Here is a 26,746-nt window from a genome sequence, read left to right as displayed (position 1 = left end):
GCGTATATATGTATATACATACACTCTCATCTATATCATCTATATTTATATCTATCATCTATCACTATCATCCATTTATCATCTATCTATCCATCTATCACCTATCATCTACCTATCTACCTATCTATCTACCTATCTATCATCATCTATATTTCTTCCCATGGGAGAGAAGACACATAGCCTTTCTCAGGAACCACAAAAATTCCATCACCTTTTTGCTCTACAAGCTTTAATATGTGAAAAGGGAAAAAAAATAGCTCATGTGAGAGATGTTGTCCTAGGATGCCAGGCTCAATGAACCTAAGTATAAACTGTAAAAAGTTAAAATTTTCTGGAACACTTAGGATCCTGAGGTTTTATGGGTAAGTTTGCTCATGCAAAGCAACTTTTTAATGCTTCATCATGTAATCAGTTAGAAGTCATTTTTAGTACTCCTGATAATAAAGATTTTTTAAAACTGATGGTTGATTTAACATGAAATCGAATACTCAAAGGCAATAAGATTACGTAAGAACTGCCTTCTTTGGGTTTATCATTTAAAGTGACTCCCAACTTTTACACAATTTTAAAGGTTTATTTGAAGGGTTTCTCTCTTTTCATGTTTAAAATACTTAACAGTGATTGGTCTTGGTTTCTTTCATTGTAAATTAGGGATAAAATTGTCATGCTTCATCGTTTTTCTTTTCTTTTTAGGAAAAATGCAGGAAATTACATTAGTCTTAAGTTCAGGGAATTTCACAAAGTGAACAAGTTCATGTAACTAGAGTCCAAACCAAAACAACTGACCATTACCATCATCCCAGGAGCCCACTCATAGATTCTTTTAGTCACTATCCCCACAGCCTCCTGACTTCTAACACCATAGACTGTATTCTCCCTGTTTTTGAACTTGACATAAATGAAATCATACATTGCATTTACCTGTGCATCTGTCTTGTTCCTTTTGCTCAACATTATTTGTGAAATTTTTCCATGTTGTTGCATGTAACAGTTTTTCATTTCATTTCTCTATGTATTCCATTGTAGAGTCACAATTTACTGATCAACCCAGCGATTGATGGGTATCTATATCTATCTATCTATCTATCTATCTATCTATCTATCATCTATATACTGTTTCCAGTTTGGAATTATACAAGTAGCGCCGCTACAAATATTCTCGGGCATGCCTTTTATTGACATGCACATATCTATTGGTTTTAAACCTAAGAGTAGACCTGGGGGAAGGGTCATAGGGTATTCATATAGCCAGCTTTAATAGATACTGCCAACCAGTTTTCCAAAGTGGTTGTACCAATTTATGTTCCCACCCACCAGCAAGTATGAGAATTTTTTCCCCATATTCTTGAGAATGTTTAATATTGACTTTCCTACTTTAGTTATTCTGGCTTTGTGCAATTGTATCATTTTGTGATTTCAGTTTCCATTTGCCTGATGACTAATGCTGTTCAGCACCTTTTTACATATTTTCTGGCCATTTGGATAGGCTCATTTGTACAGTGCCTGTTCAAGTCTTTTGCCCATTTTTCTACTGGGTTATCAGCCTTTTCATTGTAGAAATTCTTTACGTATTCCGGATAAGAATCCTTTGTCAGTTTACATATAGAGATTGCATATCTTCTCCCACTTTGTGGCTCATTTTTACACTCAGTCATATTTTTTGAGGAAAAGATTAATTGTAATGATCAACAACTTAACAATATTTTCCCTTTATGATTAGCATCTTGTCTCCAGTTTAAGAAATCTTTTTGCTTATCACATAGATGTGAAAATATTTTCCTATGTCTTTTTCTGAAATCTTTATTTTGCCATCCACTTTTGGACCTGCGAACTCATATGGAATTGATTCTTGTAAATTATACATGGAAGAGGTCGATTCATTTTATCCACATGGATACTAAAATAACCCAGCATCATTTTCCAAAAAGGTCTTTTCCCTACGCATTGCAAATATGTTACCTTTGACATAAATTAGGTCACAGGTTACCAAATATGTGTGGGTCTGCTTCTGGTCTTTTCTACTTCTTTGATCTATTTGTCCACGCTTGTGCCAATACCACATTGTCTTAGTTACAATAGCTTTGCAATACATCTGGACATCTGCTAGAGTTACTACCTGTAAGATTGCTTTGACTATTCTTGAACTCTTGTATTTCCATATACATTTTAGAGTCAGCTGATTAATTTCTGCAAAAAAAAAACCCAACCTCTAATTTTTACCATCCTTACATTCAATCTACTGACATCTTAATATATTGAACTTCTAATCCATGAACCCCATCATTTGTATATCTTCGTCCTTTCATTAATATTCTTCAGTGTAGAGGCTTATATATCTTTCATAATTTTACATTTATATTCATAAGGGATTTTGGTAAGTAATTTTCCATTCTTGTATCATCTTGGGTTTGGGGATGAAGATTATCCTGGCCTCATAAAATGTGTAGAAGAGTGTAATCTTTTTTGCTGTTTTCTAGGAGAGTTTGTATAAGATCCGTGTTTTTTTTTTTTTTAAATAAGTATTTAGAGGGAATATCATAGTTGCTTTTCAAAAAATTATTAAATGTGTTATTACATCTAAGGCACCTAGAAAGTATCTGGCATTTGATAAGTGCTATAAAATGTTAACCATTCTGATGTGCTTGACTATCGATTTTCCTGTGTAAATTATTACATTAAAATGCCAGAACAGAATGGCAGGTTTTATACAAAGAGACCTATAGAAAGAGGTAATGTGCTTTAAGCCATTCTTGAGAAGTCACCCTTCAACTTTTATTCAATTTTCAATTGACTACTCATTATATTTTCAGAGAATATTCTATTTCGATTTTTCAACCATTCTGTTGCCTTAAAAGTTAGATTAAGACTACATAAATGAGAGATGGGTTTTGACAGAACATAATTTTAAATAATGAATATAGTTAACTCCATCTCATACTCATGAAGAATTTTTTGTGGCTGATGGGTATACACTGAGTTCATGACACATCTAATTTTTTCTCTTACTACAATCATCCTGTAGCCCTTCCTTCATTCCCAATCTCTGCCCTCTCTCCCCCGTCTCCCTCCAGTGGAAATTTGCAAAGTTACCTCCATTCAGTCTCCACGTTCTGACATCCACTCACGTCCCAACCCCGATCTTTTCTACTCCTACCGCTCCCCTGAAATGACTCGTTTCCAAGGTCCTCCCAAACTGCCATGTCATTACGGTCATCATTCTGTCCTCAATCTATGTGATCACAGTGGCATTTAGCACTACCGACCACATATTTCTGGAAACATGCTCTATCCTTGAATTCTATGACAGCACATGCTTACTGCTTTCCTATTTAATTCAATTTCTATTTACAGTCTTAGCTGACTAATCTTTATATATATATATGTGTGTGTGTGTTGAGTTCAATCTCTTAAAGCGTGTAGCTTCATTCATCTTCTATGACTGTTGGCCCTTAAATGTATCTCTCTCAAGTACAGTGTATTTCTTTTAGCTCCATTTCAGTCACCTCATAGACATCCCCGTTTGGAGGTTTCTCAAGCATCCCAAATTCAACGCCATCTAAAATTGGGCCCCTGCAGTTCTTCCCCTTGCTGCTCTTACAATCCTCTCTCGGTAAAAGGCAAGATGATCTTTCCAGACCCAGAGACAAAAGGACTGAGTGCCATCCTTGATCTACTCTCTCCCTCACCCCATAGTCAAGCAACTGTGAAGTCCTGCTCACTTTAATCTCTTAACCATTCTCTGATTTCACTTATATGTGTTTCTTTTTCCAGTGCCCTTATTTGAAAGTCCAGGCAAACATTAACTTATCAGGAGCTCTACAACTGGCTCTTCTCTGGTCATTCGTAATTGCTTGTGTACCCACTGCAGTCAGAATGATCTCTTTAAAAGCTGAATCTGAGAAAGTCATGCCATTGCTTGAAAATATCTGTTTAATGTCTGGCTCTACCAAGGGAATGTACTCTGTTTTGTTCAAGTATATCATCAACACTCAATATATGTTTGTTCAGTGATAAATAATAAGAAAAAGAATCAAAAATTGTTTTACAACCTACAAATAAACGTTATATTTTCCTTTGACATGTAGGTAAGGACTTCTCCAAATATGACACTGTTTAGTTTAGAAGTTTATAATCAACATGGCCAGAGCTTATAAGTAATATCACATAATATGAGGGCGTGCACTTAATGCAAGAAATTATTTCCTGGGATTGAGCACACTAATTTATCCAGCTCCGGCCTCTGTTCTGAGAATCACACATGAAAGGGCAGAGAAAGAAATGTTTTCTATGACCTGGTCAGTTAATCATATATTTTCTGAGTGACTATTAGATGCCAGATAGGATGGGCTATCCAGTGGAGGGAAGTGGGAGTCAAGGCCTCTGGTAATTATGAGCGATGGCAGAATACGGCAGATGCCATAAAGATATCTAAGTTGTCGGGGTGCAAAAGAGAAAGGTGGACTCTAATCCAGCCAAGGAACTAAGAAAACCAGTGTGGGTAGGAGACTTCTGAAAGCTCTGAAGGAGGTTAGAATTAATTTGGATAGAAACTGGGGAGAAAGTATTTACAGGGAAAAGAATAATCCGAATGAATATTGGCCTGGCATAATGTAATTGGCACCATTACCTTGACTTGTGAGAGGTTACAGAGGCCTCAGCTTGGGCGGTGACTTGGGTGGTCGCGAATGGAAATGTACAAAACATAAACGGACAAGATAATGTGTCAACACTGATCTACCAGATTTTATGGGTTGGGAGATGGTGATAAAAGCACGAGGAATGAAAAAAGGGATGCCAAGGGCCTCCCAGCCCATAAGATGCCTGTGCCAATAAGGAATAACAAAGCTAGAAGGAGACTGTGGGGTTAGGGGTCCTGCACACATGGAGGGAAAGATAATGCTGAATTTCCGAACTGCTGAGGAAGAGATGCCTGTAAGACACCAAGCAGGACTGGAAGAACCAGGAGAGCTTGGCCAGACTTCAACATTCCTACTAAATTATCTTTAATTATCACACTGTGAAACCATTATCCATAAATTTTATCTAAAGCATCCCCGAATCTTTCATACGAGTTTGACTACTTGTATGAATCTTAACATTTCACTTGTAGATAGCATTCATTTTTAACATCCCATGCCTACTTAATTAACAACTGTTTTCCATACAGTTTATTAAAGGTTCATTCTGTCCTTGCTCTTGCATCCCAGCTACTGTTTGTGTCCTAAACTTAATGCTGAAAATTCCAGTCGGACTACAGAAGAGATAAGTCTAACTAATGATGCCTTCTTTTCAGGCGAATTATTTCATTTTGAAATTCTATTCTATTCTAAGTGTTGGTTCCACTTTTAAATGAATAAGGGGTTATTTTGCTGCTGAAAGTTTTCATTCAAATGACTGATCAGATCTCACGTGTCTGTTTAAAAATGTCTGACTTAGGTCCTTACAAAATGACAGACTATGATAAACTAGATGGTAGTTGGGAGTGAGACAATGAGGCATTGTTTACACAGAAGATTAACTGGTTTAACAAAAGAGGTTCTTGGGTATCTATTGTATGTACAACTCAGAGATTTACTGGAGCTTTTATAATTTCTGCAAGGTTCTTTTTCAGCCAGCTTCATTAACTTGAAGTAAATCAAATCATGCAGAAATCTGGCTCAGCCAGAAAGCAACCCAGGAAGATAGAATATGAAGAAAAACAGACACAGGGTGATAAGGTTTAGAATCTTTGGCATTTTTCATAAACATTTTGTTTGAAGATTATTAAATTACAACCCAGAGAGAGAGAGAGAGAAAAAAAAACAGTAAAACTCACTATTAGATCTTTTTACCTCAACTTTTCTTTACAATACATATATATATATATTATATATATATATAAATCTGCACATACAAAGTACGTTTCAACAAAATACAGTCTTTACAACTTAAACATTATTTGAACAGAAAGGTATTTGTATACATTTTATATATGCATAAAAATTGGGATTTTTACTTGGAGGGGGTTACAGTGAAACGGTGAAGGCTGATATACTCAAAAAGACTTTGGGGTGGTACTTTTCTGGGAATGGGGTTCTGAGATATATTTTTATTATGTGTAGCCTGTTTTGCTCAGGAACAAAAGATCCATTTGGATTGCTACAGCATTTTCACTTTCTTAAAAACGCAGGCAAATGAAGGGAGTATGACAATCAGATAAGCAGCCACATACATTGGTCCCTTCCTGCTCAGCCTTTATCTTTCAAAACACTTCTCAGAATTCATTCATTCATCCCCCCCCCCCCCTTTCTCAAGCTATAATATTGAGATTTTACTTGGGAGATAAGCAAAAAGTCAAGTCAGAAGAAATGGCTATTTGAGGCAACCACATACTTTCAGGGAACCTTCAGGTTTGGGGTGAATGATCCCTTGGGGCCTTCCTGGGACATCCATTGCCAGCAACGGACCATGATGCAGGCTGGCATCCAGCACCAAGCAGCTTACTGAAATTTCACATATAGGTCTTTGGTAATTACGGCTGAAAGATCCCTAAAGAATTGGGCTAATCCTGGTAATTATTTTTAAAAATCTATTTATAATATATATTATTTGGGTGGACGGTGACTATCTATCAAGGACTTGTTAACTCAAAGAAAACGGACTCATGAACAATCATCTGAAAGGAGTGTAGGGGTGGGGAGTGCAAATAACTGAATCTTAGTGAGAATCTGTTGGATGTGTGAAAACGAGTTCAAAGTCATGCTCGAATCCAAGTGGCCTCCTGGCTGTTCTCAAGGAGGGTGCTCAGACCCATGGAAGCCTTGCTTTATCTCCTACTTGGGAAGGGATGTTAGTCTTTTACCATCTCTGGGTTGTTCCCTTTTGCCGGGCTGACTCAAGGTGCAACCAGGACACCCCTGCACATGGATGCACACACATGTGCGTGCATCTGTGCAACGAAGAAGAGGGAGGATACAGACAGGGCTCCACACAGCACGCATTTCAGACTGACACCACGGATACCACTGAACGAGAGAGAATATTGGTCTAATCAGCCCAACACGGAATCGGGTGCTGGCGTCCAAGGTCTGTGTGTGTCCTAGAGTGCGCTGCGCTTCTTACGAAGGGGGCTCTGGCTGCTGCCGGGCTTCAACTCTGCATACTGCACCTGTGAAAACAGACAGACGTGACACTGGCAGTTAGGTAACCCTAGCTCACCACAGTGTGCTAATGGCTCCCCGAGGACACACCAAGGCAAAGGAAGGAAGGTTCAAAGGTAATGAATCATTTTCTAAACACAGGAACATGGAGGGATTAATTGCAGGAAGGATTTGAGGAGTCATGCATCATTTCTTGAAACCAAAATATTAAAAGCAGATTTTTCTAATGAGATGCATGGGTTTCTGGGTTTCTACCTGCTCTCGGCACTGCTAGATGGTTTTAGTTCTGTGTATGCCCGTGTTCAACCAGAAAAGAGCTTAATAACAGCCTCTCGGGAATGTTTATCTTAGTATATGATACAGCAACTTACTAAGAATTATTCATTTAGAAATATCTAAAATCTTGGGGAAAAAGATCTCTGCCAATTACATACATTTCTTTTGCCAGAGGGGGGAGAGATGTTGAAATTAACGCTGGCCCCAGACTAATAAATATTTCTCTTATAAATGAATTTCATTTACAGTGTAATGGCTAAAACATCTGTAACAAATATAAGTACGTGGGGAGTCCCCAGTGGCAAACTGTCTACTGTGTTATTAGCAAGTGCTCTTGGAGATACACGGAGATCTTGCTAGCTTACTGTACATCTTCCTCAAATGCTCTTTTGTTGTAACCCTCTGTATTCACGCCAACTCCAACTGGATGACCTCGCTCAGGGCTGGTGCCCAAACTGTGCACAGATAATCCTTAGCGGGAGCTTGATGGGAATTTCCATTCTTCAAGGATGCAGGCACAAACTCACATTGTGACTCAAGTGATGGTATGTTGCAGTCGTATTGCTTTGGTGTGTGTGCTTTGATAGGCTGATGGTGGAATGGCTTTATTTAAAGTATTGTATTACAGACCACATGTGCTCACTATTTTGAGTATTTGTGCCAAACTCCTCAAGGACATCCTACCCCATCACATAAACTGAGCTACACTTGGTGGAAAGCAGATATGTGAAAAAAGCATGCTTTCTTTAGAGTGTCTTGTGAAGGTCCCCTAGGGGATGACACGCCTGCCAATCTTCAAGGCCAAACAAACAGGGGCCAAGCTACTATTTTACAATCATGCAATGCAATGTTAACAAGGAAATTCATATTTATAGAATGCATTTTAATAGATAATTATATCATTAAATGAAGGTTAAAAGATAAAGCATCACAAGGTCTATTTTAATCTCTAGAAGTTGGAATGAAGAGGAAAGAAACTCTCCGGGGCCTTTCAGCCTTACATCTCTGCAATCCACCCGGAGCTGCTGGGAAATGAATTATGGTACAGTGGCCTAGAAATTGATACTTGATTTGGGATTCTCTCAGACAATAAAAGATTGTGTCTTTGATCGTCATGATGGCATTTCATGCCACGGTCTCCCCATCTACCTATTCTATGATTTCTCTTCTCCATTAGAGAGGTCTTTGCCTGCCCTCCCACCTCTGGATTTATAGCAGCCTGATCTGCAGGGGCCTGAATTAGGCTGCTCTATGGACTTTCCGGTATTGTTGCCTTGGTTAACCTCTGTGTATCCAAAGAAAAGGGACACTGCTGGACTAAGTGACCATTACCTGTGAATAATACTTCTGACTGATCTCAAATTATTGCATGCTGTCTCTGCCTCTATGTGTATTAGAGTAAGTGGGGGCTTTGCCCTCAGCATCTTTAAGTCTTCAAAGGGAAAGGGATAGGAGGGTGGCCTAGGAGATAATCGGGGTAAAGAAGAATCAAAAGAATAATCCTCTTGCCCCCTACTTCCCGTAGAATGCCTGCCATCCGGAAGAGGAGGAAAATAAGCAAGCCTCCGCCAGCTCTGGATCTCACGCTCTCCTACTCGCTGAGCCCATCTTATCCTCTTTGGGAAGGCAAACGATCAGAAAAGGGACAAACCTCACTGCACTACAGCCTCACAGTGTGAGTTCCAGACCATTCTTAAGTAGCTCTTTTTCAGGATAATTTTCCCCAATCATCTCATGCTTCTGGACAAAGGTTTTCTTGCCACCTCCTTGCAAGGCAGGCCTCTTTAAGGATTTTTTGATTCGTTATCTCAATGACTCACACAAGCACAGCCCTGTGCTCCTCTGGCTCTGGGGCAGGCCAGACTTCAGGGTCGGGGCCCCTGTTGGGGGTGAGCGTTCATTACATACCTTTTGAACATCAGACGGTACTCTGGAGAGGAAGTTTAGTAGCTCATTATTGTCGATGGCGTAGGGATTTCGAAACTTCTTAGTAAATTTATTTATGCCTGAAAAACAGAAATATCGGAAGATCTCTGTCTGTCTGCTGATGTCTCTCTATCCATCTATCTATCTTTAAAAACTCACCTGACTGGGAGAGGGGAAGCAATCACAAGTAAAAATTAGTGTGAAAACAATTACTGGACCTCAAGTCATGCACACGTTGCTGTCATGTGGAATCATTCACTAATGTCTTTTCTTGGAGGAAGGAAAGGGGGATCATTGGAGAGGGGCTTTGCCTTCTTCAGCTGTGAAAATCCCATTACAATTCCATCAGCAGGGCGGCAGAAACACACACTAAAACTGTGGAGCTCACTGGTTTTTTGGACGACACTGATTAACAGCCTCCTCTGCTAGGAAAATGAATGTCCCAGATGGGAAAAGGCCTTCACTAGCCCCAACAAGTCTCTGCTTGGGAGCTCTGGACCAAACCTAGCAGCGGGAGGTGGAGGGTGGGAGTTGTTTTTCTGTTATTAAAAAGAACCCACAAGAAATCTATCTCCCGCCCCCCGTCCAACTCATTTTCACAGGTTTCTCTTCTCTCACTGCAGAACAGAACTTGACATGTTGATTTTACTTTGATGCTGCAGGAAACTGTGAAAAGTTATTATTGGAAAATTATCTTACTGTGGTTGCTAGCTTAATTTATGGACCGTGGCACTGGTGCGAGGGTTTGGCTAGGCCATGAAGTTGGTGCTGATTTAGGACAACGGTAATTAGAAGGGGGTGTGACGTTTAACTTGTCCTTGGTGGCGGCACCTTGGGCACGTGGGCACATCCAGGACAAGCTCTGCCCACGGTTCCCTCTTCAGAGGGATGCACCCCTCCACCAGCTTTTGTCTCCTACTCTGCTCCTAGGAGCTTCTTGGAGGTGTGTGTGCCTGTAGCCAGAGTTTATAAACGTGGTCTTTTCACTAAATGTCAACCCTTTGTGCCGAGTCTTAGAAGCAGAAGGTGGCCTTCTGAAGTTTGCCCACAGAGTGCTTGTTTATTAAGGACCATATCTGAAGTCCTTGTCAATCTCCGTGATGCTGAATGTTCACGTTGGTGGTACCCTGACTGGCTCTTACTCTGAAGGCAAGGTAACATTTACCTGTTCAATAGTCTACAACACAGTAGAGGTTTGATGTTTTCCTTCTCTCATTAAATATTATTTTGCCTTCATCTAAAACTGGACTTTCGGCATGCCATTACACCTGACACAAACTCCTGGTAGTTTCTTTAGAGAGGGTCGGGTTCACATCTGCTTGGCAAATGGGACCTGGCCATGTTCATAAGTCAAGGGTGCTTGTTGACTGGGCTGGGGAAGACTTCCTGCAAATAGCCCACTTTTTCTCAAGTCAAAGCCACTCTATGCCTTTCTTCCCTCTACCTCCACAGGCAGCTTCATGTTTCTAGCTAAAATTTCCCCCAGTGTTCCTTTAAAATACTCTCCACTGTGTTATTCTAAAGACATTTAATTGTAGCATGGGCTTTCTGGCAAAAGAAAACAGACAAGGCAAAATGATGAAGGGAGACAAAGACGTATTGAGGAAAGATATATCTTCTATTGTTAATTATATATAGTGTGTGCATCTGGAGCCTTTACAATGAACAGCCAGGCAGGGATAATATCACAGCCGATCAAAACACTGCATTCTTAGTCACTGAGTAGATTATAAACCTGCCCAGTAGCTCAAATGCACCAATAAGGGCAGAAGAAGTCCACAAAGCACTCCGACAGTCTATGTTTGAAAAACTTTGTTAGAATAAAAATTATAAGGAACTCAGATTGTGTGCTTCAAAAGCACATCTTGTTTTTTTTAAGATGTCACAGGCTCAAATGTCAGTAATTCCACCATATTATCTACAGTGTAAAACCAAGTGTCAAGAGGGGATCATAGAGCCTGTGGTCATCTTTAAAGGGCAACTGGGCAAGGAACAAGGGTTTGGGAACAAGAATAGCTGGGTTCCAGTTCTGGCCTCACCATGTACTATTAGCTGTAGTTTCAGACAAATTACTTAACCTCCCTGAGCCTTAGATTTCTTATATTAAAATTTGAATAATAAAGACCTATATTATATAGTTCCTTGGGTTGAAGGGAGAATCACATTGGACAACAAAGCCAAGAGGATTCTATAATCTGAAATTCCACCACAATGAAGGGGGCTACCATCATTACTGTAGATGTCAATAAGCCAAGAAAACAAAGCAGGTGGTGATGGAAGAGTCTTTATACTGGCAGGTATGTGACTACATACCAAATTTGGAAGTTGTGGGTTTCTCCAGTAGCATGCTAGATGTACTTTTAGATTTTTTAACCTAAACAATACAGCATATCTGCCGTAAATTTTTATGGTTTTTTTTAGCCAAAGAAAGAAAGTGGGATTTAAATACCAAGGGATTAACATTTGGGAAAGACACTATAATTTAATGATGATAGATTGAATAGATCAGTGGATTGGAATGAGCCCTCTGGTTAAAAAAATAAATCACTCGGAGAAAGAGAGAGGAAAAATCGCATGGCTGCTTTGCACATATGGTCACTAGGGAATAGACACTTGAAACTGAATTAGAACATTTTATGAGTGACTGGCATGTAGCCCTAACTGCAAAATACTGGTAGGGATGGGCGAGATGGGGCAGAGGGTCCTTGCTTGCTCCTGTATCAAACACTAAGTGTCTTCCATGTGATATATACTGCACTATCAAATGGAGGTACAAAGCTAAATCGTCACAGTTTCTTTCAAGCAGCTCAAAATCTGGCTTGGAGAGTTTGTAATCTACCTGGGAAATCAGAAGTGGCTAAGATCAGAACTGAAAAAGTATAATTAGAGCATCTATGATGAAGAACAGAATGGAAGGAATATGGAAACCTCTCAAAAGGTACAGAAAACCTCCATGGGATCTAATCCTCAAAGGTGCCTTGCCTTCTAGAAACACATGCAACAAACAAATGACCAAAATTCAGTAGATACAGTTTTCTAGAGAAAATTCCAGACATCCCTCTTAAGCCACTTCTAACTTAATTTTCATAATTACACTCCCAAATAAGAGAGGTAATGAGCTCAAAAAATGCCATCTATGTAGATCACAGGTATTAAACTTGCAGACTCATCCACTCAAAATATTTACTAAGTACCCACTAAAGATCTATTACCTATATGTAGCTGCGCTAGGAATTATACGGTTAAAGAGGAAAGAAAGTATCTCACCATTTAAAACCTTACAATAAAGTTGGTGAGTCAAGGAATATTCCCCACAGCCATCATGAAATTAGGCTGCTTTCATAGACTTATGTTAAATAATTATGCTACTTAATAAATACTTATACAAAAATGTTATTTGGATGTAAAGAATAGGGAAATACAGAACACAGAGTTAAAAAATTTTCCTCCAAAAGGTTAAAAAACATCACACACAAAAATTTAAGGATCTTATCAACCACTTCAGGACTCAATGAAAATGAGTAACTTAGGATAAGAAATAGTCTTTTGATGCTTAAGAAGGTTAAAAGGAAAGTTAGAAATTTAAGACGTATAAAGTTGTCTTCTTCTACATGATAAATTCTCTGCCAAGAATACGATTATGTAAGAGATGTGCAAAGGAAAGCCCTGGATCTGTGCTAGCTAATAACTAACTTGTCTTGGAAAAGAATAAATCCTAACAGAATGGCAGAATATATTCCATGATGGTATGGCAGGTTTTACGTGATGAGAAGAGGCAACAGATCATGTGATAAGTCAAGGCTTATCTATGGTAAGCTCATCAATAAACTATAAACCTCTGTCTAAAACTAAAGAATGAGACACAGAACATAAAGATCAAAGGGTTATTTTCATCCAGGAGAGCATCTTAAACTCCATGCTATTTCATAATTTCATCCATAAGCTGAACAATAAATAGAACAGTGTCTCATTAAGTAGATGCAAAAAGTTGGTGTTGAAAAGCTGCCAAGAACTTGGAGGATAAGACGAGAAGTCAAAGGGATGTGGGGTAAATTGAAAGATGGATTGGAATCCCAATACTGACAATCTAAGGAAGAAACATAGTATAGTCTTCTTTCCGGAGGGAGAGATACAGAAAAACAAATCAAGTATATACCAGAAGGATGAAGAAATCATGTGCAACAGTGTTTAACAAGCTGACCGTCAACTCACACCAACTTTTTAAAAGGAGCAAAACACTGGCCAAATGCTTATAATTCTGGATCAAGTTCTTGTTAGGGTCAGACAACAGTTTTAAGATCTGTGTTTTAAATGTGATCAGCAAATGGATTGAGAAACTAACACTTAACGAAAAACAAGAAAGAATGAGATTATTCAATCTATACAGATAACATTCAGTATATGAGTATTCAGGGAAATGCTTTTATAAAATATGTATTCCTTCTTAATCAATGGGCCCCTGAAAAGCTCCATGCTCTCCTTCCTAAAGGTCAAATATGGGCCAATGTGCTGAAACTGAAAAACACAACAGAAAAACAAACAAAAACTAAGCATGGATATGAGATGACTTTCTCCAAGAGTAAGAGTCATGAAGTATTAAAATGGACCCCTGAAGAGGGAGTTAGAATATCTTTTCCTTTTCTAGGGCTTGTTACAAAGGAGAGAGACTTTATGTAATAGGACTTTCACCTCCTGGATAAAATACATAATGGATTATGCTCTCTCAAAATCATTCTATTTCTGAAATGTTATGAGTTATTCCATTTTTCCCATGACTTTTCCCATTTCTGAATGTCTAGGTTTGGCCTTTCTCATCAGCAGGATTCTGCCTGGGTTCTCTTTGGAAATAGTCTACATTTAATGGTTTTAGAAATATTATAGCTCCCCCTCACCCTAGCATTTGCAGGCTTTCAGCTTTTGCTTACAGATGAATGCATCTCAACACAGTCACCTACATTTGGAACTTCTCTGAACCTCTCTTAACATCTGAAGATCCCTAGAAGTAACTATGGTTAAGAACTGAGCAGTGGTCACAGGAGCTGAGCAATGGAAAACGAGAACTGATAGATTCTTCCAGAAAAGTGTTGATTGCTTCTCCAATTAACTAACTGCAATGCACTCTCCTTATATCAACCCAGCGCCCACCCAGCAACAGACACAAATATTCACAAAGTTGCTTGTAATTTTTCCAATTGCTAGCTTGAGGAGTAAATCAAGTCCTGAAATTTATTTCCAGTTTGCTGCTTTTGTTTCTACTTTTTTTAAAAGCAGCTAAACTTTATATAGGCTCACCATTTCCCCTGGCAAATAATAGCTTTTTCTTTCCTTTCAGGCACTGGTTAGGTAATCACTGAGGGTCCCTCCCTTTCACCTCACTGCTTCTGGATTTAAGTATTGGGTTAGGTTATTTTTTTCCTTCCAGGGGAGATAAAGTGTCAGGAGCAGGCTAGCAGTGGCTAGATCTACTTTTACATAATATAAAGGGCAAGATGCAGGTGTTTGCTCACTCTGAATAACAGCGTTTCCTGAAAGTTACTGGGCCACAGCAGTATATTATTCAAGAGTATTTATGACTCTGAAAGTCCAAAGGGAAATAGCATGCACAATCACATTTTTATTTGATTGCAATTATGCAAGAGGCCTATAAATATCTATGCTAATCGTTCATGTAACTGGCCTTTTCAGGGAGGTCCTGGAAGTTTTTGTTCCCCCAATACTTTTCTTAATCTCATATTTAATTGCCAACAAGAGCACATTTAAAGTTTATAGCCACACTTTAAAAATGAGTTATTGGTTCTTACCTGGAATTGATTGCTACCAAAAGGACCGTGCCAAACTTACCCCAGATTAAAATGATGTACCGCAGTGGAATGAAATACAAAGTGATGGTGGCAACTGCCAGTATCAAACAGGCCAGGAAGGAAAGGAATGGGACCGTCCAGTTAAATGTGCTGTAGACAAACCACATACATGTCATTTTCTCTGATGCTCAAGAACAGCTGTAGATTCATTTTGCCATGTTTACTTCTTAGTTTATACACATGAAAAAGGTCTATTGGAAATGTTTCTTCTCAAAACTTGGAGAAAAAAGTCTGCCAAACTGATTGAGCAGTAGAAAAACATTCTTGAGGAGAAAGTCACAAGACCAACTGCCATTCGGCTTGTCAGAATCTTGGTGACTTTGCCTTCCTGGAACCGACAGTACTGAAGAGACTTTGGCTCTCAAAAGTGATTAAACACTGCAATACCGTTATGTGGCTCTGTGCATGCAGAGCTTCAAAACGAAAGGTGAGTTAGGTCACTTCAAAGTCAACATTTCTCTCTCAATTAACGCATGGTTGCCAGTAAATATTGAGAAAAGGGAGGATATTTGTACAGTGCTTTTGCATTTTTCTAATAACTTATATTTAGAATTTCCAGACTCACTGACTCCAGAAGGTTCATAATGCCCTGAAATGGGCTGGGGAGCAACTGGCTGTAAACCATTACACGACCGACCCATAGACAATGTAGGGAATGGTGCCGTACATTATTTTCACAAGGCCCTTGGCTCCTTTCGTTCTATCTATTGCCTGCTTTGACTTGAGATCTAGAATATGGGATGTAGAGCTGAATGTACTATGGAAATCCTGGCACAGTCCTAGAAAGTGATCATTAAATCCAGTGCCCTGATGAGAGCTCATGAGTGTCTGGGGCATTTCTTCTTCTGGGCCTTCATCTTTACTGAGATGAAAGATTTATTTCTGTTGTTTGTTTTTTTGGTGGGGTGGGTGTTAGGGGATTTGGGAAGAGCAGCTTATAATAGTTATTGGGCATTTAATATGTGCCACTGTCCTAAGATTTTTTTTATATATTTAGATTGTAATGCTCACAAGTAAGGATTATCCCCCTTTTACAGATGAGCAAATCAAGCCTGAAATTAGGAGTTTGGTGTTAACATATACACACTACTATATATAAAATAGTTCAACAGCAAGGACCTACTCTATAACACAGGGAACTATACTCAGTATCTTATAATAACCTATAATGAAAAAGAATCTGAAAAAGAATATATATATATATATATATATATATACACACACATATACATACACAACACTGTAAATTAACTATACTTCAATAACAAATTTAAAAATATAAGAGCAATCCAGTTATACCTCACTCTCTTGTTAAAAATTGTTATTAATATTTTAAATCTTTGCCTATGGAGAGATACAATATTATGTACACATGTGTGTGTATCTAATGTCTCACTTCTTTAAATTATAAGCAAAGGTGAATGCATTTTAATATGACTGTTGGTCATTTTAATGTGTTTCTTAGTGATATCCAGCTTATTTCCTTGCCAGAGGTAACTATTTAGGGAAGTGCTTAAGAAAATTGATTTTATAAGCAAACTGACATGGGTTTGAGTTCAAGCTCTACCTCTAAAAGTTGAGTGACTAGAGGAAAGTGTTTCAATCAGCCTGAACAATAATTTATTCTCTAAAGAATGGGAATAATAATAATACCTATAGCATAGAGTTTTGCTAGAATTTAACAGGTACTTGCATTTACAATAGCTCTGGTAACACGTGAAAGATGGTTAGCTTAGTTTTCATATTAAATTTTTATCTTAAGTTTTGTTTCCAAAAAAAAAAAAAGTTAGCTCTGCTTCTAGCACACTTGTAAAAACTCAAAAAAAAAAAAAAAAAGGAAGGAAGTTACTATTTGTCTATCCCCACCCCCCTTGATGTTTTCTTCAAATAAAATCTCTTTGGATACTAAAGAAATCAGTCCTCTGTCATATTTGTTGCAAACATTTTCCCAGTTTGTTGCTTTCTTGTCTTTTTAAAAAATCTTGTTTATAATTTTTTAAAGATAAAAATTATGTATTTTACATGACTAAATTCATCAATTTTTTTCCCTGTTGATTTTTAGATTTGGTATTTCTTGTAAAAGACTTCCCCTAGTCAAGTGACTTGACATCAAGAATTTGAATAATCAATATTTCCCCCACTCCTTTATCATATTGCTTTCTATGTTATTTTAAATGTCTACATATTTGTAGGTCCATTCCTGACTATTCTCTTCCATAGAAGAATTTGTAGTAGAACTTTCTAGTAGGCAACCTCACAATATTTGAGAAAATGTTATGGATGCCACAATTGCCCCTGTTATGCCAGGGCAAGAAATTTAACCTGCAAATATCTTTGCACAAGGACACAGGGATAGTACATGAATGTGTGATGCAGTATGGTTTGCAGTAGTTAAAAAAGAAAATAGCTTCAGTATCATCAATAAGATAATATCTAAATAAAATAAATATCTAAACTTATCTAAATAAAGAGGAAAAACTAAATAGATTTACACTCTGCAATACAATACAGCTTTAAAAAACAATGAGAATATGAAAAGAACACCCACACAAACACCTTTGCCCTCAACACAGAGGCTCAAAGCTAGATACAGTGAAAAACTAAGTTTCAGAAATATGTAAGTATGTATATATATACACACACACACACACACACACACACACACACACATACTGAGAAAACGTCTGGAGGATATACTCCAAACTGTGAATGATAGCTCAATATGATGGGGGGAGAGGGAAAGAAAGAGGGAAGATGGAGCTACAGAGAATAATGGGAAGCTTTCTGTTTGATTACTTTTATCATGGATGTATATCACATAATCAAAATAAATAAAAATATAAAATCAATAAATTAAAACTGAAATAAACAAGTAAAAACAAATACCAATCTGTGTGCCCTATTTCTGTTTTCGTCGTTGTTGTTGTTGCTTTTTAAAGCAGCGACATAGTAAGTGTCAGATCCTGGATGCCAATCCACAGGTAGGTAGCAATGAACCCATCTCTTTTCCATTAGGTGAGCCTAAGCAATGTACTCTACTTCTCTGTGCTTTAATTTTCCCATCTGTAAAGTGGGAATAATGACTTTCTACTTTATAGAGATGCTGCGGGGATTCAATGAATTAATAAATGTAAACCCCTTAAAAACAATATCTGGCACATAGTAATTATTCAGTAAGTGTTACTTAGCCTCATTTTTCTTGTTATTGCACAAAAGTGACATAAATGTGAAAAAAGCTAATTATATCAGGTAGCATTTTGAAGATAATAAAAACTATGGAAAATGCATGGAACTACTTTTTATAAAGAAATATACATTATGGGTCCTTTTCTAAAAATAGCAAACCTGCCTTTAAAAAAAGTTAAATAATAGATAAATAATTTTTAATACCTTGAAAAAAAAGAGAAAGCCACCATTAGGCTGACTTAAAAATAAGAAAACATCAGAGTATAAAATATATTGCAAGAATTCTGGAGATTACCAACCTCCAAAGTCAATTTCACTCTAATAATTTCTGCCAAATATTGAAAATTTGAACTCCTGCATCTGTTACCTGCATGGGGGGCAGAAGATAAAGCCTAGGGCCTCCACAAAGGAAGATTCAAGTAGAAGAACACTGCATAAAACTTACATTTTCAGGGTAAGGATGAATTGAGAGAGACAGACAGAAAGACAGAGACAAAAAAGGAAGAAAGGAAGGGAGGGACAAATCCACCATATATAAGTGGATGCAAAGAACTCTCTTGTGTGTCACGATGCTAGTGCCAGGATTTATCATGAGTTTATGCTACCAGTATACTCCGAAAAGCCTCAGCAAAAAATTTAATTAAAAAAAGAGATCCCAGGTTGAGTCACCCCAAAGTGACTCGAGCAATAATCCTCTCTAAGGAAATGCACTATCAACTCAGATATCTGAGTATGCCTCATACACACACAAATCCAAGGAATATGAGTTCATAATTAAAACTGCAAAATATAAAAGGACACACAGCATCATGAGTAAGAGCCAGCAGAAGTTAACAGCAAAATCCCAAACAAAAGTCTTCAAATACGGAAAGCAAACACAACGTGTTAAGTAATAATGTTTAATAATTTAAAAGTCAAAAAACAGAGGCTTAAAAATATAGTCAAGGAAGAGATGATGAAAATGACCAAGAAGATTTGAAAACAAAGCAAGGAGAACTTGAAAAAGATATGCAGTGATTAAAGTTAAGACCCCCAGGGCTTCCCTGGTGGCACAGTGGTTGAGAGTCCACCTGCCAATGCAGGAGACACCGGTTCGTGCCCTGGTCTGGGAAGATCCCACATGCCGCGGAGCGGCTGGGCCCGTGAGCCATGGCCGCTGAGCCTGCGCGTCCAGAGCCTGTGCTCCGCAACGGGAGAGGCCACAGCAGTGAGAGGCCCGCGAACCGCAAACAAACAAACAAACAAATAAACAAAAAGTTAAGACCCCCATGCATGGATTAAACTGGATTTTAAATATCAGAGGAAATAAAGTTGTGCAAGGTAGTCCAAAGAAAGTACTTAGAAGGCATCACAAAGAGCAAAAAGATAGAAGATGTCAAAGAGAAGAGACATGGAACATAGATTAATTGACTGAATTGACTGGGAAGATGATAATAGTAACAATTAATATTAGACTGTGGTAATAAGCCATGCTGTAAACTCTAGGGTAACAACAACGACAACAGCAACAAAATGGCAAAAGGGTGCTTATATATAGAGGAAAATAGAAGAAAATTACAGAAAATAATGAAAAAAACCCAAATAACAGAGCAAGGGTAAAAAAGACACAATAAAAACCACAGATTTAAATCTAAGTATATCAGTAACCACATTAAATTTGCATGCACTACATGCTGCAAGTAAAAGACAGTGGCTCTCAGAAACAAGAGAGATATCTAAAACATAAACAGGTTGAAAGAAAGTGAGAGAAAACTTGTATTATGAAGAAAGCACCAAAAGGAAGACGGTATAGCCATATCATTAGTTAAACAAGACATTAAGGCCGATTTTTAAAATCGGTCACTTTCTATTGATTAATGATCCAATTAAACAGGAAAATACAACAATTTTAACATGTACAAACCAAATAACATAACTTCAGAATATAGAAAGCAAAACCTGATCAAACTACAAAGAGTAGACAAATCCATGACCCCAATGGAAGGTTTTAACACACATCTTTAATTAATACAAGAAGAACCAAAAATAAAGACCAGTATGAGTATAAAAGATTTGAACACCATCAACAAATTAATCAATGAATGTATATAAAATAATACACTCAATAACCTTCTTTTCAAAAATTTATAAAAGTTGGCCATTTGTTAGAAATTAAGCAATATACTTCTTGGCAAGGAAGAAATAAAAATAGAAATTAGAAAAAAGTTTTTACTAAATGTGAATTGATAATGAGTATCAGTGCCTAAATGTTTGGCATGGAGTTAAGCATTTAGGAAACTTTAGCACTTTAAATGCTTACGTTAGGAAAACAGAAAGATTGAAAATAAATGATCTAGTTATCCATCTTAAAGAGTTAGAATAAGAATAATAAATTAATCTGAAAGAAAGTAGAAGGAAGAAAGTAATAAAAATAAAAGTAGTAATTAATGGAAAAGGAAACAGGCAACAGGGAAGATTAACAAAGGCAAATGATGGTTCTTGCTAAAGACTAACGATTGATAAGTGACTGTCAAGAAGAAAGAAGGGAAAACACAATTTTGAGCATAAAAAAGTGAACAATGCTACAGATTCTACTGGCATCAAAGATAGTAAGAGGATTTTATAAACAACTTCATGTCAAAAGTAGAAAATTTAAATGAAATGGAAAAACTCTTAGAAAATGACAACTTACAGAAACAGATATGAGAAGAAATAGAATAGCTGAACAGATCTCTATATATACTACAGAAACTGAATACTTAATTAAAATCTTCCCTGAAAGAAAACTCCAGGCCCAGATACTTCACTAGAAAATTATATAAAATCTTAAAGGAAGTAATTACAACAGGCTTACACAGACTCTTCCAGATAATGGTAAAGAGAGAACACTGCCCACCTATTGTATGAGTCTAGAATAACCTTCACACCATAAAGAATTTTCAAGAACAGAAAACTATATATCAAATCTCACTGATGGTCACAGCTGCAAAAATCCTAGGCAAAAAAATTGTAAATAAAATCCCAGCATATATAAAGAGATTGGATAGCATGATGAAGCTGAGTTTATTCCAGAAATGTAAGATTGGTTTAATATTTGAAAATCAATCATAATAATATACCACATTAACAAAAATAGGAGAAAACAAAAACAACCATAAGGTTATCTCAATGAATGCAGAAAAATGTTTGACAAAACTCAACCTACATTCACGATAAAAACTCTCAGCAAACTAGGAATAAAAGGGAAATTCCTTAAGCTAATAAAGCACCTTTACAAAAACCTACAGAAAACAACATTCTTAAGGGTAAAATGTTGAAAGCGTTCTCTCTGAGATCGTGTATGAGAAAGGAATGTTCACCAACACCAATTCTGTTCAACACTGTACTGGAGCTACTAGCCAGTACAATAAAGCAAGAAAACAAAGTAAAATGTCTAAGGACTGAAAAATAAGAAAGAAAAAAAATTATTCCTGGATGATATGTTTATGTAATACAACAACCAGAATAATAATTTTCATATAAAAATTAAGATAATTAAGTTTATCAAGGTTGATGGATTCAAAGTCAATGTAGGAATATTAATTTCACTTTTATATCCCAGTAACAGACAGGTAGAGATGAAATCTGAAAAAAAAGATACCCTTTAAAATAGCATGGAACCGGGCTTCCCTGGTGGCGCAGTGGTTGAGAGTCCGCCTGCCGATGCAGGGGAAACGGGTTCGTGCCCCGGTCCAGGAAGATCCCACATGCCGCAGAGCGGCTGGGCCCGTGAGGCATGGCCGCTGAGCCTGTACGTCCGGAGCCTGTGCTCCGCAACGGGAGAGGCCACAACAGTGAGAGGCCCGCGTAACGCAAAAACAAACAAAAATAGCATGAAACCAATCAAATACTTCAGACTATATCTCACAAAAATGTGTCAAATTTTTATACATAAAACTCTCAAATACTGAGGTAAATTAACGACGATCTAAGTAGATGAAGGAATATATTACATTCATATGTTAGAAAACATAAATTTTAACAAGATGTCATTTTTTCCCAATTAATGCAATCCTTATAAAGATCTCAATGATCGTCTGCTTGTGTGCATGGTGTGTCACATGTGTTTATGTGTTGGATGCTAAAAGTGGAGATATGTACCAGACACATTCGTACACACACTGTCAGATTAGCCCTCCCAACAGCCAAGTCAGTTAAGTCATGTATTTTTCTCTTGGCAACCCACAGTTTTAGTGGTAAAATGTTTAAATGTTTCACAGTTTTTTAAAAATTTAAGACACAGAGGAAGAAGGTCAAAGCAATTTACCAAAAATAATACTCATAATAGTTAATATTTTTATGTGATTACTAAAGGCCATCCACTGGTTTAAACTCTTTATGGGCACAAATTCATCCAGGAATGTTATGAAGTAGCAATTATTATTATGCCCATTCTACAGATGAGAACTTGAGTCAGAAAAGGTAATAATTGGCCCCAATCACTTACTCCAGTATAAGTGGCAGAACTGGGATCTGAATCCAGAGAGTTGGCTCAAGAGCCTACACTCACTGTCTGTATAGTAGACATTTCAGAAAATGTAAGATGGCACATTTTACTCATTTAATCCACTGAATATTCCTGCTTGTAAGACTGAGGACTTAGTTCAAAGATACTGGCACTAACACTCAAAAACTTACTAGACCATCACTCCAGTTACCATGGAGTATCTTGTCTTTCATAGCATGCCCAAGATTGAAGAACTCTGATAAATCAAAGCTTTCCGTCTCAAAATTAAACAATTTGTTAAATATTTTCATAGAAATCCCCAGACTTCCTGACTTGGCAGCTCCCTAAATTCTAAATAGGGAATCCCTGACTCAAACCTTTCAATGAATGAAAAAATCCAAGGAATCCCCATTCATTCATTCAACTCTTCAGGTTCACTAACACATCCTAAGAATGTCTTTGACAAAATTTCAAAACAAAACCCAGAAATTACTGTGATCACATCCAGTAAGGTGGGTAAAACTCCATCCTAGAGTTTCTCTCCCAACTGGGTGCCCCACTAGTTGACCTTTGTGTCAATGAAGTCATTATTTTCCTCATTTCCTAGGCATGGAAAAATGAAGTCCTCTGACTCTTCTACCCATGGAAACAGAAACGAGGGTCATAAAATCCTGTAGACCATTCTTTCGTGATTTACCCACATGATGCTTTCCTTCATACATGCATGGTTTTCACCCCAGTTTGTGAACTCTCTCCTCACAACTGGCCTCCTGTCCTCACCTTGGTCTTTCTGCCTTCATTCTCTGCCCCTTAAACATGTAACTTTAGATAAAATATAAGATCCATCAATCTATCATTCCCCACGTGCTCACCATCATTCAAACTTCACTTATCCTGCTTTCTCATCTTCGTTGCTTAATATTTCATAATATTACTTCAAAGAAGTTCTTCTTCCTAGGAGTGTGCCTTCTAAGCCTTACTCTGGAACATTTGCAGGGATGACTCCCCTGTCCTAGGTCTACCTTAATTTCATTACCTCCTCTGTGGAGATTTCCCTCACCACTCAAGGACACAAGTGTTGGAGCCACCACTCTATCATAACAGGACATACAAGATACCTCAGTATTCTGACCGACCCTGTCTGCTGCCTGGGATAATATAAAAGTCACATGTTAAGCAAATGTTAGCCTGATGCATGCATACATTTGAAACCTGTATACAATGAAAGAAGGTAATTAGAGATTGTAGAGAAAAGAAAATACCGTTCACTCCATGTAAATGCAAAATCATCAGGGTCTTTGCTGTCAGGAGCAGGGAAGCCTTGCTCTGAGAGATTTATGTAAGTCTATTTATTTGTTAGCTGCCAAAAGTTGGGGTAAAAGTTTTTCCTGGTCCTTATGTGCTGAATTACAATGGAATTCCAACAGAGTTACACATGACGTTGTTCTTGAATGCCCAGTGGGAACTTTAAGGTCACTGTAGTAATGAATGGCCAAAGAATTAATAGGAGTTGAGCCTCATGTGCCTTCCTGTGTTGCAGCTGGGTAGAATAGTGCTCTGTTCATGGCTGAAAATACGTCTCAGACGTGGCCACCACAGCTGTGTTGGGCACAGCCGCCGTCAAAAGCACTGTAGAGTTGGGGGCCTGTTTAAATCACTCTGACCTCTTCTCATCAGACACAGTTCCTTGACCATTATCAACTGCACAACAGCTACATTTGTCTATTAACAGACATTCAAACATGGAGATACTTTTACCAAAGGACATGGCCTTCTTGCCTCAGTCTTGCCCCCACTCCGCATCCTCTTATCTTCTTTGCTGCCAGTGCATCCCTCACTCAATTTTTTTCATTTGCTTTTCCATCCACTCAAGGCCCTGCATGACCAGCCGCATCTCCAGGCTCTGCCACGTCCATCCCCAGTGGCACAGACATACTGACACCCCTCCATCTCCCTGTATCTAGCACAGTCTTGGGCTTTGAGCCTCTGCACAAAGGTGCCCACCTACTGAAGCCCCCATTCATCAACTCTGTGCCCAGCTAGCTCTTCTCATTCTCAGAGATGCTGATAAGTTGTTGCTTCTTCAGAACTTTCCTTTGTTTCTCTCTCTCTCCTACAACCTTCCTGGGATGTAGGACCTCCCCCCACATCCTACCTAACCTCTACCTAGTATCAATGCTATTCTAATTGTCTTATTAGTGTTCTTCTCCCTCGTTGGAAAATAGATTCCTAGAGAGAGGGAAGTGCGGAGTGGCAAGATGTGGGTGGGGGTTTAAAAGGTACAAACTACTCTGTATAAAATAAATAAGCTACAGGAATATATTGTACAACACAGGGAGTATACCCAATATTTTATAATAACTTTAAATGGAATATAATCTATAAAAATTTACTATCTTGCACACCTGAAACTAATATACTATTGTAATCAACTATACCACAACAAAAAAATGAATTAAAAATAAAGTATTATTTATTTTAAAAAACACACAAAGAAAGAGAATAGATCCCCAGAGGATAATGACATTATAGTGTAAAGTGAGGAGGGGAAGTTCAAACCGAAGATCCATGGCTTACTCGTTGTGTGATCTGGGCTTCATATTTAATCATTCTGTACTTCAGTTTCTTCATCTGTAAAATGGGGATACTAACAATCTTTACTCTGTAGGGTTGTTGGAATCATTTAATCCAATTCCTTTAAGTAACTCCTTAAAGAAGTTGCTATGTAAAGGGCTTAGAACAGTATCTGGCTGGCACATGACATTTGTTGATGTTTCTATACCGCGGGCCTCTCACTGTTGTGGCCTCTCCCGTTGCGGAGCACAGGCTCCGGACGCGCAGGCTCCGCGGCCACAGCTCACGGGCCCAGCCACTCCACGGCATGTGGGATCTTCCCAGACCGGGGCATGAACCAGTGTCCCCTGCATCGTCAGGCGGACTCTCAACCACTGCGCCACCAGGGAAGCCCACATTTCTCATTCTTAAACAAAGCCAGTGCCTGAAACTCAAACACTGATAGTTGAATGCGTGAATGAAGAATTATAAATGCTCTCTTCATCATTTCACTAATTTTCTACTGTCACTTATGTTTCTGCTAAGCAATTTTGAGGGTACATTCAGGAATCATGTTTCAATTTATATGAAACTTAGAGAAATAAAGCAGATAAATATCAATATACATGACCAAAGCCCCCTACTGCTCTTTAATTTTTCTTGACATTGTTCATGGGAATAACAATGTGTAAGTTCAGTAAAAACTCACTACATTTGAAGATGACTTTGAACCTGTTTTTTTTAAGCAAAAGAAACATGTTTGCTATGCCAACAATAAATGGACACTCAAGGGCAATTTCATGTAATACGGGATGGAGGAATAGCATCAGTAACCACAGAAAGTTCCGTATTAGCTGTTTATATTTCCTGATGTTAATCACCACCTATTGATTTCCCTGCATTTGATAGACAAAATTTCACTTGGCTTTTAGCACTATTTTTAGTCTCTCCTTTACCCATGTAATTTCTAAATATTATGTTCTTTACTTAAAGAAACTAGAATGGCCAATAAAATAAGAAACAGTATTAATTAATCTTTAGAAAGAACAACATGGCTGACACAACTCTGGATTTAAAGGGGGAACAAATATCTACAATTCAAAAGAAAGAAAAAACCTGCTCTGTTCATTGGTATCATATGAAGACCAAGTTACGCAGAGTTCACAATGTATAAAACAAAATAAGTAAAAAAATAAAGACATGAATCACAGAGAGTTTTTGTCAATTGAGACTCCATTAGAGAATTTAGCCTTTATGCCCTAATGTAGGTGGATGGCAAGCTATGGGTTGGAGCTGAGTCAAATCTAGCCTGACATCTGTTTTTATAAATAAAGGTTTAT

General features: G+C 37.8%; 1 protein-coding gene across 15 annotated transcripts in view; it reads right to left on the bottom strand.

Annotated features, from left to right (window-relative positions):
• Positions 1-5,713: 5,713 nt before the first annotated feature.
• Positions 5,714-26,746, bottom strand: part of MCTP2 (multiple C2 and transmembrane domain containing 2) — a 250,502-nt gene continuing 229,469 nt past the window's right edge. For 13 of the 15 annotated variants that reach the window (XM_022598922.3, XM_022598920.3, XM_089906863.1 and 10 more), the window contains 3 exons: positions 15,183-15,292; positions 9,324-9,421; positions 5,714-7,147 (listed from right to left, as the gene is read on the bottom strand). In XM_022598922.3, the coding sequence (XP_022454630.2) occupies positions 7,079-7,147; positions 9,324-9,421; positions 15,183-15,292 (277 nt within the window). In that variant the 3' untranslated portion in view covers positions 5,714-7,078. Of the gene's footprint in view, positions 7,148-9,323; positions 9,422-15,182; positions 15,293-26,746 lie in introns of those variants that run through there. The other 2 variants (XR_016392018.1, XM_089906873.1) reach the window with 2 other exon arrangements.

Source organism: Delphinapterus leucas, chromosome 2 (assembly GCF_059928025.1).
Source record: "Delphinapterus leucas isolate spDelLeu-1000000601 "Yukka" chromosome 2, BTC_Dleu_Yukka2, whole genome shotgun sequence".
Classification (NCBI taxonomy): domain Eukaryota; kingdom Metazoa; phylum Chordata; class Mammalia; order Artiodactyla; family Monodontidae; genus Delphinapterus; species Delphinapterus leucas.
This window is presented reverse-complemented; position numbering and strand designations above follow the sequence as displayed.